This window comes from Apostichopus japonicus, chromosome 22 (genome assembly GCF_037975245.1).
Source record: "Apostichopus japonicus isolate 1M-3 chromosome 22, ASM3797524v1, whole genome shotgun sequence".
Lineage (NCBI taxonomy): Eukaryota > Metazoa > Echinodermata > Holothuroidea > Aspidochirotida > Stichopodidae > Apostichopus > Apostichopus japonicus.
Genome location: NC_092582.1, coordinates 8,550,254 through 8,571,633, shown reverse-complemented (window position 1 = coordinate 8,571,633; position 21,380 = coordinate 8,550,254). Strand labels below are relative to the sequence as shown.

At 39.5% G+C, this 21,380-nt stretch overlaps 1 protein-coding gene and 1 long non-coding RNA gene across 3 annotated transcripts in view; both read right to left on the bottom strand.

The window, feature by feature from the left end:
• The window catches only part of LOC139963440 (uncharacterized), a 38,612-nt gene extending 25,863 nt beyond the window's left edge, over nt 1-12,749 (bottom strand). The window contains exons 1-3 of the mRNA XM_071964207.1: nt 12,579-12,749; nt 11,947-12,009; nt 8,377-9,881 (exon numbers count right to left, since the gene is read on the bottom strand). Coding sequence (XP_071820308.1) covers nt 8,377-9,881; nt 11,947-11,965 — 1,524 coding nt within the window. The 5' untranslated portion in view covers nt 11,966-12,009; nt 12,579-12,749. The remainder of the gene's footprint in view (nt 1-8,376; nt 9,882-11,946; nt 12,010-12,578) is intronic.
• Nucleotides 1,003-5,667, bottom strand: LOC139964151 (uncharacterized). Of its 2 annotated transcripts, none has more exons than XR_011791848.1 (3): nt 4,566-5,667; nt 3,548-3,761; nt 1,003-1,761 (listed from the first exon to the last, which is right to left on the bottom strand). It is a non-coding gene; the product is annotated as an uncharacterized lncRNA (long non-coding RNA). The 2 variants fall into 2 exon arrangements; XR_011791849.1 differs by having other exon boundaries at nt 3,548-3,758.
• Nucleotides 12,750-21,380: the final 8,631 nt, after the last annotated feature.

The following is a 21,380-nucleotide window of genomic DNA, read 5'->3' as shown; positions in this document are numbered from 1 at the left end:
CCCGTCATGTTAATTTCATTACGCCCTGCAGGATAGGGCTATACAGGATATAAACAACCCATGACAGAATGATATACCTAATAATAGCCATCCATTACTATTACAACTCAATTCACTTATTCAAATATTCACTAATTTAACTGAGGTACGTGTAAGGTACCGTAAAGGAACACTATATACAATGCCATTTCTTCTCACTGTTTACTTACCAACAGAAAGATAAACTTTGATCTTATTTGTTCAATCGGTTTATCATATTCTGTAGACTTAATATTCACACTCTTAATGCGTTTATTATACGTTCCTATCTTTATCCAATCTTGATAGACGCAATTGAAAAGTATAGTCTCACTATGCATAATATGACGTCACTTGTTAATCGAACAATAGTTAGGATATATGTCTCATTATTACATAATCATATCGTAGTCCATGTGTTTGAACAGTGATAGAACCTCATGCTGAAGCCAATGTTCGTCTCCCATCAGTCAGTGGTTTTAGCTTTGTGCCTTTCCTGCTTCCATCTATTAAATATAATATGCCTTCTTCCATCTCTACTTGTCGGTTGTTATTACGTAATCGGGTTCTAGAAACTTTACCTCTCCTGTAGAAGCTGCATGGAGTACAGCGTGAACATGTTTCCCCCTCACAAACTTTCAATAAGATTTTGCTAAAATCGAATCGGCAGGCCGCCTGTCTTTCATATTTACCTACACAGGTTTTTTGTAGTACATGAGCAGTTTCTGAATATGTTTTTTCTTCTTGGCTTTATATAAAGAAGTTGACATTTTCTTCTCCGTTGTTTATTGTTAAAATTGATAATAGCTGAATGACCGAGGTCAGGGATTGTACAGCTAAACATAAAACACATGAATTCAGATCTTCATGGGCATATCTATTAAACCGGTGTTCTGACCTTGATACATTAGACCTACAGTTAATTTATTCATGCTGTACTACCCCTCAAAGGCACTTATAGAAATATTGTGTTCAATTTATGCACTGAAAACTTAAATTGGTTCACCGACTAACATAACGTTAGTCCATCTGGTGCCTCTCCCGACTAACATAGCCTTAGTCACTTGCTATACCGACTAATTTATTCCTTAGTCAGTTGGATTTCTTAGTAGGTCATCTTAGTCCGTCAGCTTAGTCGATCAACAATTTCTTAGTCGGTAAAAGTATATTAGTCAGTTAAATTAGTTGGTGACATTAGTCGGTCTTTACCGACTAATTTATATGAGCCACCGACTAGTTTATAGCAGGTTTTACATTAGTCAGGATGGTGCCTCTCCCGACTAACCTTTCTTAGTCGGTATCGACTGACTAGTTGCACTGACTAGAATCACTGAAAGATTTAAACCCGACTAGTTTCACTGACTAGCATCACTGAAAGAAAAGAGAGCAGAAGAAACACAAATAATGTGTACGTTGGCAGTATTTATTTCTGATAAAACTTCTGATGTCTACAAGGCTGACTTTCGACAGATAGAGAAGAAATCACTGTAAACAAAAATCTGAAAATATGATTTTATTCCAACAAAGTTAAGACAAGTTCATGGATCAAACATGAATCGCAAAAGTATAGCACTGCACAATAATGCAAAGTTGAATCTTGGGCAAGGGTTCCTCATGACTTTCGTTTTAAAGTGGTACCCCAAATCGACACCAGTTAAGTCTTCACGAACAAAGAGTGTTTCTCTTAACTACAAATGGCCTCCCACTTGTCTTCAGGAAGCCAAAATCTGCACCATTATTGACCTGTGAACAGAAAATATGATATACGTGTAAGCGCAGATACAGATATAGCACATGATAACTCACATTATCATAAACATACATTTACATTAAAATTTTATAACATATTGGGAGGTATACATTTAAATCTAGGTCCCTCAAATTATAAGCCAGGAATAGCAGCTTTACCAAATAATTATTAGCTTTGAACAGCATAACACCAAGTTATTTTTCAAAGCTTAATAATTATGTTAATCATGTTAATAATGATCCCAATAGACCGGGAGCCCAGCGGGTTTGGTTAGCTGGGAAGGTAACCAATTGCCTTGTACATCACAATGTTCACAGTGCATTCCTGTATATGAAACCAGACGGCTGGCAACCGACTGTGGTGAGTGTGGCTGGGAGAGCAATTTTAAAGTCACCTGATAGCTAACCTAGATCAGTTTTCATGGTAACACATCAAAGTAAGTACAATGTGTCAGGCATGGCCCCAAGAGCAACAAATGGCCATTGCCAGTACTTATTGGTGGTGGGGTACCCCTGCCAGTGATCTATAATTGACCCCTCAAGGCTGACCTAGGTCAGCTCATGAGGTAACCACTTGAAACCTACTGGAAAATGTTGGTTAGGACTTCAGATACAACTGATGGGCATTTCCAGTAATTTATATTGGGGGGGGGGGTACCCCTGCCAGTAGACCCCCAAAATGCCCATTCCCTCATTGACCTAGGTCAGCTCATGAGATAACCAGTTGAAAAATTACTGGAAATGATAGGTATCACTTCATATGTAAGGGATGGGCATTTCCAGTAATTTACATTGGTGGGGTAACCCTGCCAGTAGACCCCCAAAATGCCCATCCCCCATTGACCTAGATTAGCTCATGAGGTAACCAGTTGAAAACTACTGTAAAATGATTGGCAGGACACTATATGTAAGGGATGGGCATTGCCAGTAATTTTTATTGGTGGGGTACCCCTGCCAGTAGACCCCCAAAATGCCCCCCCCCCCCCCTCATTGATCTAGGTCAGCTCATGATTTAACCAGTTGAAAACTACTGGAAAATGATTGACAGGATTCTATATGTAGAGGATGGGCGAACTCTGGCAGTGGTGGCCCACCAATATAAAATACTGGAAATGCCCATCCTTACATATGAAGTGATACCTATCATTTTCCTGTAGGTTTCAACTGGTCAAATCATGAGCTCACCTAGGTCAATGAGGGGATGGGCATATTGGGGGTCTACTGACAGGGGTACCCCACCAATAAAAATTACTGGCAATGCCCATCCCTTTTATCTGAAGTCCTAACCAACATTTTCCAGTAGGTTTCAAGTGGTTACCTCATGAGCTGACCTAGGTCAGCCTTGAGGGGTCAATTATAGATCACTGGCAGGGGTACCCCACCACCAATAATTACTGGCGATGGCCATTTGTTGCTCTTGGGGCCATACATGACACATTGTTCTTACTTTGATGTGGTTACCATGAAAGCTGATCTAGGTTAGCTATTACAGGGTAGGTGACTTTAAATTGCTCTCCCAGCCACATCCACCACAGTCGGTTTGCCAGTCGTCAGGTTTCATATACAGGAATGCATTGTGAACATTGTGATGTACCAGGCAATTGGTTACCTTCCCAGCTAACCAAACCCTCTGGACTCCCGCTCTACTGATCAGTGAAAATTTGACCAAACTTATGAAGCTTGCACGTAAATGATATACTAGACTGTTTTTTTTTTTTAAACAGGTTATGAAAAGTATCTTTAATATCATTAAACAGTTGGGTACAATAATTAAACTCACTCTTCCATCTTTTTTCTCTACGGTACTTGTTCCTTTGCTTTTTGGACTCTTGGATAAACTCTTTTGTTCTGCGAAGGGTACCAATATATCATCTTAAAACATGTCTTTAAGCATATATAACACAGTTCTCCTCTTCTGTTGTTGCCTCCACACTGGTGTCGTACATCACAGGAAACCTCACCGTTGACTTAGATATTTGGCTTTTCAATTCCTGCTGGAAAAAAAAAACAGCAAAGTATTCATCATTTGAAAAAGAACAAAAAAAAAGTTGTCACCACAAAGTTATGTGAGATTTGCTTCCACTATAGTCTCAAAAAACAATCCCAAAGTTTGAAGCAGACTGTATAAAGCTGAAAATTTGAACGAGAGTGTCATCACCATTGCAACCAGAATCAAATGCCCAGAATACAGAGATAATAAAACATGGGCTAAATCTTTGTTTGTTTTTATGATCTTTAATAATATAAAATTTTAGAAACAGAAATGCACTGAGCCAACTTATTTATAGGCATAATCGTTTTTAGTTGTTATTTTGCTTGCTCACATAACAAGCCTGTTTAGACCTAGGCTAGAGGAGAATCAGTACTTTGTTACACTAAGTTTGTCTTTCGGTCGTTTTGATTTATTCTTACTAGTAGTACTAAAGTATATAATGGACCGGCGAAGACTAGAGAATACCCAGAGTTTTAGGAACTGCGTTAAACTGTATGATCTGATCAATTATTTACGTCAATGAGTTTCATTCAATCTAGGATCAAAAAGAGAAAACTAATTAATCTTAACCTTTAAACTTTGCTACTAAACAGATATGCTTGAATTACAAATAAATGTCAAAAAAACATCATAATCTACGAATCGATGCATATACATATACATAAACAGAATAATTTGAATTCGCGCAAGTGAACCCTGCACTACATTGGACAGAAGAAAAAAAAACGTGCAATTAGACCAAACTAAACATACTAAATTTTCCGTTACTTCTACATAAAATATCAATACAAATACAACAACTTACTCTTTTGGCAGTATACTAAAAGCACATGTTATAATAACTTCAGACTATCAAGCTTTCCTGAGAAAAAACGGTTAATACTTCTTACAGTAAACAAGTCGACCGTGAAGGAATGTCGCAATTGTTTCCTGGGTGTGACCGGAAATTAAATACTAAAAAATGATAAATGAGAAGGTTAAATAGAACTGAAGCGTGCATCCTGACTGCTCGCAACATATAATACCGTTGACTAGCCAACATAATTTGTTCAGCCTACTGTGACTGTACGTTTGAAGGTCTAGCCTTGCTTATTCAATATCACAAAGCCTACCCATTTAGATTCACATGGGAAATTACAGGAAATCTTTACCAAATGAGTGTAGACTTCAAATAAACTATTGAGACTTATAGTTCCAGCATTTGTTTGGGAATAAATTAGAAGATTATGTGCCACTGTTCAATCTAGCCCAATACACACATAACACATTGTTAATTGGTGTTTAGAATGCACACTTTAGTGTTGAGAATGCACTGCAGTACCCAATAGAAGCCTATAGGCTACTCACTGTCATTGCACTTGTGTATTGCGAAACGCCAGCGTGACAACAGTAGCGTTACAACGGTAGCGTTACACTAACCATAATACAGTACTAGTGCCAGTGGCCTAACAATTAACTTTAATTTTACCTTCAAGTTAAAGGAATAACAGGTAGGCCGACGATGGCAGTTAATACCTCCATTCTTCTAAAGACCTTCTTGGGTGATTTACGGTTGAAAGTTGCTTAGAGTGATCGTATGAAACTATGCCAAGTCCAGCAAGCTGCCGTTGCCTCTCGGTTTCCAAATTGAAGTGAATCGAAGTGGTCCGTCATACATTAGTCCGTCGACACCGACTAAGCTACGATTATGGCGTAAATCGGGTGTCCGTATCGGTCTTAGTCCATGGGTTAAAATACCTTAGTCCGTCGCCACCAACTAAGCTGCGATTATATTTTCCTTAGTCAGTGTAAACTGACTAAGAAGCAGCGATGAAACGAAGATTTTTGGTAGTCCGTGTGCATTGGCTAACGTTACAGACTAATTTAACGTTAGTCCGTGGCAATATTGACTAGTTTATTTTTTCAGTGTGCTGTACGACCCATCCAAGGAGCCTCTAGCATTATGGTCTTCAATTCATGCTGTTCTACCCATCCAAGGCACCTATAGCACTATGGTGTTTAATTTATGCTGTACTATCCATCCAAGGCACCTATAACACTATGGTGTTTAATTTATGCTGTACTACCCATCCAAGGCACCTTCAACACTATGGTGTTTAATTTATGTTGCACAACCCCTCCAAGGAGCCTCTAGCACTATGGTGTTTAATTTATGCTGTACTACCCATCCAAGGCACCTTTAACACTTTGGTGTTTAATTTATGCTGTACTACCCATCCAAGGCACCTCTAACACTGTGGTGTTTAATTAATGCTGTACTACCCATCCAAGGCACCTCTAACACTATGGTGTTTAATTTATGCTGCACTACCCCTCCAAGGCACCTATAGCACTATGGTGTTTAATGTATGCTGTACTACCCATCCAAGGCACCTATAACACTATGGTGTTTCATTCATGCTGTACTACCCCCCCCCCCCCCCCCAAGGAGCATATAGCACTCTGGTGTTTAATTTATGCTTTACTGCCCCTCAAAGGAGCCTTAAGCACTATGGTGTTTAATTTATGCTGTACTACCCATCCATGGCACCTATAACAGTATGGTGTTTAATTTATGCTGTACTACCCCTCCAAGGAGCCTATAACACTATGGTGTTTAATTTATGCTGTACTACCCATCCAAGGCACCTCTAACACTTTGGTGTTTAATTTATGCTATACTACCCATCCAAGGCACCTCTGACACTGTGGTGTTTAATTTATGCTGTACTACCCATCCAAGGCACCTCTAACACTATGGTGTTTAATTTATGCTGTACTACCCCTCCAAGGAGCCTATAGCACTATATGGTGTTTAATTTATGCCGTTCTACTCCTCCAAGGCACCTATAGCACTATGGTATCAATGCATACTGTACTTCCCCTACAAGGCACCTATAGGATTATGTCTTTAATTTATGCTGTACTACCCTTCCACCAACTTATCCCATTTGTTGTCAACAACCATTTAATATAAACATTGGAAAAGCTTTCATTTGGTCAGTGTGGATCCGTCTCTCGATTGGGAAACGGAAACATTTGAAAAGTGGACCGAGATTTTTAACAAAAAAAACCCTGGTATCTGTCGGTACTGAGTTTATCAGAGTGTGAAAGTTACCTCTTTTAGAAAATACTTGGTTGCTAAAAAGCAGTATTGTGTGACAAAAAGTACGTTTAATTAAAGTATTGCAAGGATGAAACGTGTATTTCAAGATAACATGTTATATATGGATTGTACAAACAACTGATCATATTTGCTTTTCGTTAAATTTAGGCTAGTTAGTTTTATGACTTGAAGAAAGTATTTGGCGGCATCTTATTTTGTGTTGGTGAGGTATACAATCTAGTGACTCCCACAAAATGAAACAGTATTTTTCAATAGTGGAATTAACCATCAATGAATATCAAAGAGTAGACAGTTCGATGTATAGGTGTGTGTTCAAAAATTGTTAAACAATGTGATCTATGTCCAATGCAAGTAAACTGGGAAAGTTCAAAGTTTTATATCTCAGCGATGGAAGATGATATTATGATGGGACTTGGATCAATGTATTACTGTTTACTAGCTCCTTTCTATTTATTGCATCTTAGAGTCGTTTTATCTCTTTAATATTCTGCCTTCAATTATATGGATTCAAAATGATTGAAGTTCTTCATACATTCATATATCGTGGTAAGCAGAAGGGTAAGTGGATGTGTGAATAGTCCACCCCCCCCCCCTACTCCCTGTCTATAAAAGGATAGGTAAGTGAATAATGTGGATAATATTTCCGAATTCCCAAACACGGATTAATGTTATTCGTCATTAACCAGAATACGTCATCCCGCTTATTTCCCCCTCCTCTGAATATCGTCTACTCTTCGCGGTGAATATCTTGTATACTACAATCTACTACACGGTTTCACGGTATCACAGACAATGTTAGGATAAATGTTTTTGTGTTTAAGAAAATGTTTGAGGAACAATAAGGTTCGTTTGACTCATCAACATGACGGTTAATTTTAACCAGAGAAAAAGCCTAGTTCAACAGAGATAGGGAGAGACGGTCACTACCAAACACTGATAACGTTGAGATCTTTGTAGACTAAATACACTTAGTATTCATTATGCTGTTTGTAATAATTCGTAACGCATTACTCTCTCTAAAGGCCCGGTCACACTATACCGATTTTTTATCGGAATACTATCCGATTTTCCCGGAGGAATCGGAACTGCCAGTTTTCGTTCGGGTCTTCTAGCCACAGTGATAAAGGACCTGATTTGCTATCTGTTGAGCCATTCCGATGTGGAATAGCCCTCTCCTAACTTTTGATATTGACCCCGTTTCCTTTTATCGGATAGCTATCCGATATCTCTAACGATTTTCATCGTTTTTCGATGTGACGTCACTTTATAATGTAGTTCGTTCCAGAACCCCTCAGATTTGGAGTAGGTATTCGAATATTCCACTGCGTTCATTACATTCACTACCACAAACCTCACTGTTCGGCCTAAAATCGGAAAAAATCGGACCGTATTCCGATAAAATATCTCTGTAGTGTGACCGGGCCTTTAGGGGCCGCTTTTTTCGATGATTGTTTTATTCGGTAGTGTACATAACTATAGCATTGCATGATGATAGAATATGAATACTTACGTCATATCTGGCTGCTATCTCAAGTAGCTGGATGGTAGATCTCTGTAGTAATCTACTGTGACTGCTTTCGATGAGCACATCCTTTGAACACAGATCCCTGACGGTGTCCTTGATGTCATCAACTTTACCAGTTTGTTCCAGGATACAGAGGATTGCAAACTTGTCTCCGCCATTAATGCTCTTCAAGTACTGGATTATTTTCGCTCCTGCGGTAGGATTCAGTCCACAAGCAAAGCGATAGAGATACTGAAGGTCAAACGGATCCATCCTCCCCAAGAATTGTCCTAATTCAGAGACTTTGTGTTCTAATACAACTAGCATTAACCTGTAAGAGGCGTAAAATTCACAGAATATTTTGTGATAGAACCTTACTTCAATAGTAAAGCTCTCAGTATACGCCGTGTCACTGTCACTTAGAACTTGTTCCTCGACAAGGATACCAACGCCAACATACTGATCGTAAAATTCTTGACCAAGTCGTTTTACCATTTCATCCTTTCTCCAGACAATCTGCTGGTCTTCCTTACTAAGACCCTCGTAAGCTAGTTTGTTCAGTTCATCATGTTCACTTTCATATTTTAAGATCACCTGCAGAACACCGTCGTCTCTCGTCTTGTTGCGCATGTGCTCGTGAAAGCACGTGATCATATACTTAAAGAATCTCGTGACTGATTTGAATTTCTTAAATTCCTGATTTTCATGAGCAATGTGAGCAAACATGACGAAGAAGAGCGGAACCTGACAGAGATCAGCTAAGATGGGGTTTTCCCGGAGTCGTTGTTTGATCTTTTTCAGAGCTTTCTGGTCGTTACCTACGACAGCCTTACGGAGATACTCATCTCGCGCGTCGTCATCGAATCCAGTCAGTTTTACTCGTTTTGTCAATTTTGGGAACTTCTTTGGCAGGTATCTTGTCGTCAGAGTTACATCATGATTTGGGAACATCTCTCTCATGATGATGCTTCTGACGTCATTTCCTGTGATCTTATCTTGATCAGGATACTCGTCGTAGCCATCAAGAAGTATCTCTACGGAGGAAGTATTCTTTAGAACATCTTCAATATCTTTATCAGATAAACGAGAACCAGACGCAAGGAAGCGATTGATAGCTCTGTAGATCGACTTCACACCACCGAGTTGTCTTAACCTGAGAAGGATGAGTATCTCTACGTCACCAAACGGGGAGTCCTGAACACCATTGCACCAATCATAGGCAAGCTGTAAGGTCAAAGTTGATTTACCGTATCCAGGTTCACCCTCTAATATACGTCTTGTTGATTTGATACGACGATCGCTATAGATTCTCTTGTAAGACTCTAACCGTTCCCATGATGTCTCCTGACCTCGCACACCCGCCTCATCAGCAACCAAGAAGTGAACACTGCCCTCAACAAATACCTTATCCACGCAGAAGAGTCTATCTCTGATGTAAGGTATAGGCTGTATAGCATTATATTGACCTGTGTATATTGATTTAAGTGAGCTTATCAGTCGCCTCTTCTTTTCTGTGTAGTAAACAAACAGTGAGTGCCATTAAGAATATTAATTCTATACATATATATATATATAGAGAGAGAGAGAGAGAGAGGTGGGTGGAGAGAGGTGGAGAGAGTTGGTTGGTTGGCGTCTATCTCCACGCAGAGTGCTCTATATCCGGGGGACAGAGCGGAATAAATGTTGAGACTAGTTGAGACTAGTGGAACACTAGTAGTTGTAACTCAGAGTTTCACGCGTTGAGCGATCATCAATGTAGTTCAGCCTTACTTAAAGCCTAGCCTTGGGGAAACTTCCGAAGCTGGAAAGTGTTTAAATAGTTTTGTTCCTTCATAGCGAGTTAAGAACACACATTTGAGTGAGAGGAAATTAGTTGTTATAGAATGCCTTTGTATTTGACTTGTGCAAGGGTTTGGACGGGGGCATTCCCCCTCCTCTGATGGTCGTTCGAGGGAAATTGGTCTGTCCGGTGAATTTTTCGTTCAGCCCGGGAAGACATGAACCTCTACTACGTGCGGCCTTCCCCCCCCCCCACCCATTTCCAATGTCACACAAAGTATTTACTACAAAACCTTGAGTTTAGTTCTACCTATATATAGACCTAATTTATAGTCTATAATGTGCCACAGCATAAACCATTTGACGTTTTAATTATTTTGTTTTTCTGTGGGAGAAACCGTAAATCTACCTATAGAGGAGACGGCTTCAATGACCCCAAGAAGGCACCCCTCCATTATAAAATCCTCCATTCGCAGCTGTCCCTCCCATTCAAAGTTCGGTTCCCAACCTTAATAAGTAAGGGTGTGGGGGAGGGATTTGAGTTTATTATTATTGAATAGCAACAACCTTCCGTTTAGAGCTACTTATAAAGACCTATACCTTATAGTCGAAATATGTCTAAGAATGCACCATTTAACTTATATTGTATATTTTTTATGGAACTAGGAGGACCCAAATCCCCGACCCCCCCCCCCCCCTACTCCCCCACACCCGTCATCGGAGTCGGCTATATTGACCACACGGCAGAACGCTTCTTTTACAAAATACCTCATCCGCTTCTGGCCCTTGCACAGTGATTCAGGTCACTACCTAAATATGTACAGGAAGGTTGGAGTTATTATTATTATTAAAATTTAGCACAATCATGCATTTAGGGCTATTGATATAGACCTAAATTATAATTTAAATATGCCTCAAAATGAAATTGTCCCATTCCCCACCTTTGAAATCCTGCACACGCCATTGATTTGAAATACTCGGAGAGCGGGTGCAGGAGAAAAAGTACTTGGAAGCTTGATTATTTTATGATATTTCTTGTTTTCTATATCACGTGTCAGGAAGAGAACTAACGGAGGGGAGGTGGGTCTAGGCGGAGGGGGTCACTCCATAGGAAGGGTTCTGAAAATGGTGCAATGCATATAGGTTATTTCCAAATGCAAGTTGTGTATTTGAAAATGTAATTATATGCTATCTGCATAAAAGTGTAGCCAGATTTATTAAACGACATAAAAGGTAACAAATGGCAATCTTATTGTAAATAAAGGGTTGGAAGGCGCCCGTTGACTTTCTCGTAGGAGGCAAATAACTACCAACTTTCTCAATGTCTATATCAGTGTTTCTCTCAATGTTCAATACAGCAAAGCTAGATAATCTTTAAGGACATAGGCCTGTATGACACTGTTACAATTGTACTAGTTGTAGTAGTATGCTAGTACCATAGCACGGAATTGTTATGGAACCTTCCTGGTGCTAGCGCATTACTGATAAAAAATAGGAATCGTCACAATGTGTATATTTTCTATAGCCTGTGCAATGACATTTTATATATATGTTTATAAGCATTGCATAATTGTCAGTATTGCTGTGGACTAAACCGACCAAATTACTGGCCGAATCGGATAAAAAGGGAACTCAAGGTCTGGGAAAAAGTGGAGGGGAGCAAGTGCCCCCTCCCTTCCCCCTGCCACTAACAAACGTCATGAGTTTGAAGCTGAATGACAGCTGAAAAAAAGTGGAGTAGAAAACAAGAAGAAGAAGAAAAACACGGGTGTTTATAGGGTTTATATTTAAACTCACCTGCAAGGTCAGACGCCATGCTACAGCTCAGAGGTCAAGACATTTACCGCGACCAATTGAAATCTGTAAAGGGAAAGTAAAATGGTTGCTAGTGACACACAAATTTTTAAATAAATGGATATTGGTTGCCTTTAATAAGATTAAATAATTCATTGGTCTTTATATATAACTCAATAATAGAATATATAGAGGTGGGGGTAGTATGTGTAGCTGTAGGAACTCCAAAATAATTGTATGAAACATCTGATGATTGTATGTCCTTTAAAAACTTCGCCCCCCCCCCTCTCCCCAACACACACACACACACACACACACAAGCGTACAGATGTCTGTGCGACAAGTAGATTTCCATATATGGCATAAATCAAGACGCGAGAATTTCAAAAGAAAGTCTAAAGTTATCGGGATTCTGTCCGTTTAAGTTTATTTACGTTTATGTTTATTCTTTCTTGTTCATTTTCTTCTTTGGTCAGCATAAAATGTTACCAAGTCATGCAGGTAGGTGTAAACAATAACTAAACTCCAGTTGGAATATTTCAAATTTTGGCAGTGAACATATCGATCACCAGTAAGGATACGAACATGCAACAATTGAAAATAGTCTTTTGAAATAATTGAAACTAATAACTCACCAAACATAGTCAGCTGCAAACATTTACTAGATTTTGCGAAACTCAAGTTACTCTCCATGCAGGAATCCAACATGGCGTCTGTGATGTATTCATATGATTCACATCTATTCGTGTAATACTCTGTAAGGTACGGTAAGCTATGTCTGTCTTCATCTATATCTAACATAACTGATATCTAATGCGAATATACAACTTTGAACTTTACACAGTCAAAGAGATTGATAAATAGTCATCTATTAAACCTTAGAATACACTGAAAACTTAAATTGGTTCACCGACTAACAAAACGTTAGTCCATCTGGTGCCTCTCCCGACTAACATAGCCTTAGTCAGTTGCTATACCGACTAATTTATTCCTTAGTCAGTTGGATTTCTTAGTCGGTCATCTTAGTCCGTCAGCTTAGTCGATCAACAATTTCTCAGTCGGTAAATGTATATTAGTCAGTTACATTAGTTGGTGACATTAGTCGGTCTTTACCGACTAATTTATATGAGCCACCGACTAGTTTATAGCAGGTTTTACATTAGTCAGGATGGTGCCTCTCCCGACTAACCTTTCTTAGTCGGTATCGACTGACTAGTTGCACTGACTAGATTCACTGAAAGAATTAAACCCGACTAGTTTCACTGACTAGTATCACTGAAAGAAAAGAGAGCAGAAGAAACACAAATAATGTGTACGTTGGCAGTATTTATTTCTGATAAAACTTCTGATATCTACAAAAGGCTGACTTTCGACAGATAGAGAAGAAATCACTGTAAATAAAATCTGAAAATCTGATTTTTTTTTCCAACAAAGTTAAGACAAGTTAATAGATCAAACATGAATCGCAAAAGTATAGCACTGCACAATAATGCAAAGTTTAATCTTGGGCAAGGGTTCCTCATGACTTTCGTTTTAAAGTGGTACCCCAAATCGACACCAGTTAAGTCTTCACGAACAAAGAGTGTTTCTCTTAACTACAAATGGCCTCCCACTTGTCTTCAGGAAGCCAAAATCTGCACCATTATTGACCTGTGAACAGAAAATATGATATACATGTAAGCACAGATACAGATATAGCACATGATAACTCACATTATCATAAACATACATTTACATTAAAATTTTATAACATATTGGGAGGTATACATTTAAATCTAGGTCCCTCAAATTATAAGCCAGGAATAGCAGCTTTTACCAAATTATTATTAGCTTTGCACAGCATAACACCAAGTTATTTCTCAAAGCTTAATAATTATGTTAATCATGTTAATAATGATCCCAATAGACCGGGATCCCAGAGGGTTTGGTTAGCTGGGAAGGTAACCAATTGCCTTGTACATCACAATGTTCACAGTGCATTCCTGTATATGAAACCAGACGACTGGCAAACCGACTGTGGTGGGTGTGGCTGGGAGAGCAATTTTAAAGTCACCTGATAGCTAACCTAGATCAGTTTTCATGGTAACACATCAAAGTAAGTACAATATGTCAGGTATGGCCCCAAGAGCAACAAATGGCCATTGCCAGTAATTGTTGGTGGTGCGGTACCCCTGTCAGTGATCTATAATTGACTTCTCAAGGCTGACCTAGGTCAGCTCATGAGGTAACCACTTGAAACCTACTGGAAAATGTTGGTTAGGGCTTCAGATACAACTGATGGGCATTGCCAGTAATTTTTATTGGTGGGGTACCCCTGCCAGTAGACCCCCAAAATGCCCATCCCCCATTGACCTAGATTAGCTCATGAGGTAACCAGTTGAAAACTACTGTAAAATGATTGGCAGGATTCTATATATATGTAAGGGATGGGCATTTCCAGTAATTTATATTAGTGGGGTACCCCTGCCAGTAGACCCCCAAAAAGCCCCCCCCCCCCCCTCATTGATCTAGGTCAGCTCATGATTTAACCAGTTGAAAACTACTGGAAAATTATTGACAGGATTCTATATGTAAGGGATGGGCGGACTCTGGCAGTGGTGGCCCACCAATATAAAATACTGGAAATGCCCATCCTTACATATGAAGTGATACCTATCATTTTCCTGTAGGTTTCAACTAGTCAAATCATGAGCTCACCTAGGTCAATGAGGGGATGGGCATATTGGGGGTCTACTAGCAGGGGTACCCCACCAATAAAAATTACTGGCAATGCCCATCCCTTGTATCTGAAGTCCTAACCAACATTTTCCAGTAGGTTTCAAGTGGTTACCTCATGAGCTGACCTAGGTCAGCCGTGAGGGGTCAATTATAGATCACTGGCAGGGGTACCCCACCACCAATAATTACTGGCAATGGCCATTTGTTGCTCTTGGGGCCATACCTGACACATTGTTCTTACTTTGATGTGGTTACCATGAAAGCTGCTCTAGGTTAGCTATTAGGTGACTTTAAAATTGCTCTCCCAGCCACATCCACCACAGTCGGTTTGCCAGTCATCAGGTTTCATATACAGGAATGCATTGTGAACATTGTGATGTACCAGGCAATTGGTTACCTTCCCAGCTAACCAAACCCTCTGGACTCCCGCTCTACAGATCAGTGAAAATTTGACCAAACTTATGAAGCTTGCACGTAAATGATATACTAGACTGGTTTTTTTTTAAAACAGGTTATGAAAAGTATCTTAAATATCATTAAACAGTTGGGTACAATAGTTAAACTCACTCTTCCATCTTTTTTCTCTATGGTACTTGTTCCTTTGCTTTTTGGACTCTTGGATAAACTCTTTTGTTCTGCGAAGGGTACCAATATATCATCTTAAAACATGTCTTTAAGCCATATATAACACAGTTCTCCTCTTCTGTTGTTGCCTCCACACTGGTGTCGTACATCACAGGAAAGCTCACCCTTGACTTAGATATTTGGCTTTTCAATTCCTGCTGGAAGAAAGAAACAGCAAAGTATTCATCATTTAAAAAAAATAAATAAATAAAGTTGTCACCACAAAGTTATGTGAGATTTGCTTCCACTATAGTCTCAAAAAACAATCCCAAAGTTTGAAGCAGACTGTATAAAGCTGAAAATTTGAACGAGAGTGTCATCACCATTGCAACCAGAATCAAACGCCCAGAATACAGAGATAATAAAACATGGGCTAAATCTTTGTTTGTTTTTATGATCTTTAAAAATATAAAATTTTAGAAACAGAAATGCACTGAGCCAACTTATTTATAGGCCTAATCGTTTTTAGTTGTTATTTTGCTTGCTCACATAACAAGCCTGTTTAGACCTAGGCTAGAGGAGAATCAGTACTTTGTTACACTAAGTTTGTCTTCGGTCGTTTTGATATAGTCTTACTAGTAGTACTACAGTATATAATGGACCGGCGAAGACTAGAGAATACCCAGAGTTTTAGCAACTGCGTTAACCTGTATCATCTGATCTATTATTTACGCCATGAGTTTCATTCAATCTAGGATCAAAAAGAGAAAACTAATTAATCTTAACCTTTAAACTTTGCTACTAAACAGATATGCTTGAATTACAAATAAATGTCAAAAAAACATCATAATCTAAGAATCGATGCATATACATATACATAAACAGAATAATTTGAATTCGCGCAAGTGAACCCTGCACTACATTGGACAGAAAAAAAAAACGTGCAATTAGACCAAACTAAACATACTAAATTTTCCGTTACTTCTACATAAAATATCAATACAAATACAACAACTTACTCTTTTGGCAGTATACTAAAAGCACATGTTATAATAACTTCAGACTATCAAGCTTTCCTGAGAAAAAACGGTTAATACTTCTTACAGTAAGCAAGTCGACCGTTAAGGAATGTCGCAATTGTTTCCTGGGCGTGACCGGAAATTAAATACTAAAAAATGATAAATGAAAAGGTTAAATAGAACTGAAGCGTGCATCCTGACTGCTCGCAACATATAATACCGTTGACTAGCCAACATAATTTGTTCAGCCTACTGTGACTGTACGTTTGAAGGTCTAGCCTTGCTTATTCAATATCACAAAGCCTACCCATTTAGATTCACATGGGAAATTACAGGAAATCTTTACCAAATGAGTGTAGACTTCAAATAAACTATTGAGCCATATAGTTCCAGCATTTGTTTGGGAATAAATAAGAAGATTATGTGCCACTGTTCAATCTAGCCCAATACACACATAACACATTGTTAATTCGTGTTTAGGATGCACACTTTAGTGTTGAGAATGCACTGCAGTACCCAGTAGAAGCATATAGGCTACTCACTGTCATTGCACTTGTGTATTGCGAAACGCCAACGTGACAACGGTAGCGTTACACTAACCATAATACAGTACTAGTGCCAGTGGCCTAACAATTAACTTTATTTTACCTTCAAGTTAAATGAATAACAGGTAGGCCGATGATGCAGTTAATACCTCCATTCTTCTAAAGACCTTCTTGGGTGATTTACGGTTGAAAGTTGCTTAGAGTGATCGTATGAAACTATGCCAAGCCCAGCAAGCTGCCGTTGCCTCTCGGTTTCCAAATTGAAGTGAATCGAATTGGGTTAAAATACATTAGTCCGTCGACATCGACTAAGCTACGATTATGGCGTAAATCGGGTGTCCGTATCGTTCTTAGTCCATGGGTTAAAATACCTTAGTCCGTCGCCACCGACTAAGCTGCGATTATATTTTCCTTAGTCAGTGTAAACTAACTAAGAAGCAGCGATGATACGAAGATTTTTGCTAGTCCGTGTGCATTGACTAACGTTACAGACTAATTTAACGTTAGTCCGTGGCAATATTGACTAGTTTATTTTTTCAGTGTATGATAAGCAGTACACTTATAACAATAAAATCACAAAGTCCAATGGGTGCCTTGGCTTGCATTATATGATAATAAATAAATTTATTTTGAATGGTAAATATATCCAAAGTTCAAGTTTGACAACGAAAGCCTCTACCAGTTTGATATCAAGGTCTTTTTGAGAGATAACCAAATCACGGTGAATTGAGTATGTATACATTTAGTCACTTTGTGCCCTCCTTAAATTGTTGAGGCTCAGAATTCTTCGCTACTGGCCTGCATTGACACTGTTGTTACAAAGAATATTATTTGAATAGTCTTATGTGATTCTGTGTGTATTATGTTTTATTATTATAATGCTATAGTGAAATTCTCATGATGTGACCGACGCGCCAAGATAACAAACATAAAAATGCAAAGTATCCTTCCGAAAGGACACGACACAACTGTGATCTAACACCGGCTAGATATTCATCATTATAAGATATGGTACAATATCGTACCATTATGAGAGTATATGCATATACAGCTAGGCCCCTATATCATATAGTCAGGTGCGTATCCAGGGGGGGCGTTGGGGGCGCGCGCCCCCCGGGTAAGAAAAAGAGGAGAGAAAAAAAAAGAGAAGAAAAAAGGGAAAAGAGGGAAAAAGAGGGAAAAAGAGGAGGAGGAGGAGGAGGAGAGGAAGGAAGGGAAAAGAAAAAGAAGGAGAGAAAAGGGAGAAAAGGAGGGAGCAAAAGAAAAACGCCAAGACACCGGGAAGAGAAAGAGGAACAGTGACATCATTACATCGCTGATCCCTATTATATACACATGACCGGGTAGCCAGTGACGGATCAAGGATTTCGGAAGGGCGTGCGCCTCACCCTACCCCTTACACCGACAACTCCATTTTTGACGTTTCCATTTTTCCTCTCTCACTAATGTATCTACATAAATACTATATATGGTCTTTAACATAACGCGTGTGTGCATGGATACCTTAAACAATTGTGCTATTAAACCAACTGTGGCTGGTCTCGAACTCGACCGAGTCGTCGGGGAACATGACGCATTTCGGGAAGGGGGCGACCGCCCCCCCCCCCGAGCATATTTTTTTATGATATCGCTAGTAATTTCAAAATAGAGATGCTTAGATGCAACTTACAAGGCATGGGAAGTGTCATTTCCAGCTATCTGGGAGGCATTTTCGGCCAAAATTTTCTTGTACGCTTCGGGCCAACTCGTGGTGGCGCGAAGCTTAGATAGTTTGCCTACAGGCTTCGCCCCTCCCTTGGCAAATTATTCGCTACGCACCTGTTCAAATTGTAACGCAAACAGTAGATATCACATCATATCAGTGAGCATAAAAATGGCGGTTCCAGGATGAACAGCCTCAAAACTGTCGATGTGTGTAGTCATATGAACCCAATTTGATTGGGGGGGGGGGGGGGCTGTAACGACTTGCCCGATAAATATAACCTAAATTTGTCGCGCGCTCCTCGCGCGTTCAACATGTTAATGTCAATATAATATAAGCAAGCGTCGGTTATTACATCGCATGCCATTGTGTACCGTACGGTCCGTGGAAATTGCGCAGTATACCGCGGAATGCTAATGTGAACAACGAAATGTCTTATGTAGATGGAGAAAAAGCATGGAGGTCCAATTATGTCAAATTCTCTTTTACATTAGTAATGGCGAAATTAGTCGGCCAAGCTTAGGAGTTTATTTTAATTATCGAGGAGATACATTTTCATTTCCTTTAGCTACATCATTGCAATTTATTTTTCTTTCAGTAGGAGCCCCCCCCCCCCGCCTCCTACGCCTATGTGTGTAGTGTTCGGAAATATCTGCTATTTTTTTCATTTCCTTCAACCAAGTTTTATAGTAGCCGTTATAAGAGGGTTTAATATTTGTACACCAATAAATTAACTGTGTCTGAATTTTTGAAAATTTCCTTACCAGCATTCATCATACTTCCCTCTACTCGTGTAATTTTGACCGGTCTGTTAGGGGGTTGAATGAGGTTTTTCTATATTGGTTGTCCATAGATGACATTTTTTGCAACATTATGGCAGGGGCGTCGGAGCCGGACCAATATTCACGGCGCAAAAAAAAGGGCAAAAAATAAAGAACCAAAATGAAACATACTTCAAAAATGTGTTTCAGAAGATTAATCGGGCTACTCTGGCATGGCAGGGGTCTTGTTTTCAAGCTCGGGAAGTGCCATTTCCTGCAATCTGGGAGGCATTTTAACAAATTTTCTTCATTACGCTACGCGCCAACCATGGTGGCGCGTAGCGTAGTTTGACCTACCAAACGTCCCCCCGATAATTGTGATAGATGGCCACACTCTGATCTGCCATACCAATCCCTAATAGCTTTCGACGCCCCTGTATGGGTATGTTTTGAAGTGAGTTTATTCACGAGAAATGTGAAGTTTCAAATTCTGAACAAATAATGGGCTGAAAACCTTGAAAAGTGGGGCTGTTGGGTATTGTGGGCCGCGACGTAGAATCACCTACAAAAGCAATGATCCACAGGAAATGCGACGAGGTCGAACATGATTGGGGACTGAAGAAAATCTTCAAAAAGTGTATGGATGGCAAAAAAACTATTGGGAAATACTTGGTCCTCAGGCAAAAGTGTACATCTGGTTGGTTATTTTCAAGCCTGAGAAGTGCCATTTCCGGTGATCTGGTGGGTGTAAAAACCAAAAATTTTCTTGTACGCTGCGCGCCAACCGATGGTGGCGCTCCGCTTAGATAGTAATTCGCGCCCCCCGGGTTAGAAAATCCTGGATACGCGCCTGTATAGCCATACATTGTTGGTCTCAATGGTGTATCCGAGTTTACTATTAAATTAAGCAGAAGGAACGCCGGGGGAAACTATAAATATTGAGGCGAATTAGGTGAATACAGACTACATCCAGAAAGTATGTATGTGTCCTTCAGTTCCCCACTCTCAAACTGTTCGTCTGTTCCTGTGTGTTGTGCAGTAAGTACATGGAGGGCGTACGATGCGCCCCCTACCAACACAGGTTTGCAATTACGGACTTTTCAGCCAATCCGATTGCTCGTGATTCGTGACGTCAGCATCAGTAATGAAATCGCATTGAAGTTGGAAGACATACATTGAATCAGAAAAATTATAAGGGTCCACTGGGCTTAAAATATCAAAATATGAATGAGTTTATTGACGTCACTGAAACATGTTAGGTGCTTAAGCTGAACAGATTAATATTTGTTGTTGCTTGACCTGTGATACGTGTTTATGTTATCGAAGATTCGTGAGCCGTTCTATTGAAATCAAAATTCGTTTCGTGGAATGGGTACACTAAACTCAACCAACGACGTGAGTTCACGAGTCTGACTTGAATGGGTCTTGAATATACGTAAAATATGTCAGTAGCAACGGGGTCTGGGCGGGTTGGGAAGCTGGAATTGTGGAACACACACAAATTACTTTCTGTCTGGTCAAAGCAACGGTCGTCGGGAACATTTTACTGCTTGTCAGGGAAATGATGACTTTAATGGGAAACATAGTTGGCGGGAACTTCTAAACTCTCATCAGGGCGATGACCAACCTTTCCGGTAGAATGATGGTTGCTAGGATTGTCGTTTAAAGAGTACATGAGTATTTGGCTTGTAGACGAAACACACCAAGTACAAGAAGTCGTTTGCTTTTTGTGGAGTCCAAGTATCATTTGGGCTCACCAGGGGTCAAATTGTGAAAACTTTGTAAACACAATATATCAAGAATAGCTCGGACAGAGTTCATAATTTGTGTGTAGAAGTACATTATTAAGTACACTAAGCATATTGTTTGCGGTGGAGGTGAAAGTCATTTGATGTCACCAGGGGTCAAATTGTGAAACCCTTTTTAAAAAGATATCTCAAGAAAGGAAGCTTGGGCAGACCTCAGGTTTGGTGTTTAGAAGTATCATTGTTTTTGGTTGAGGTCAAACGTCATCTGGGTCATCAGAGGTCAAATTGTGAAACCTTTTAAATATGATATTGCCAGAAGGGAACCTTGGAAAGCTTTGCTCTACTTGAGATTTCATGTTTGCAAGGTTTTCACAATTTGA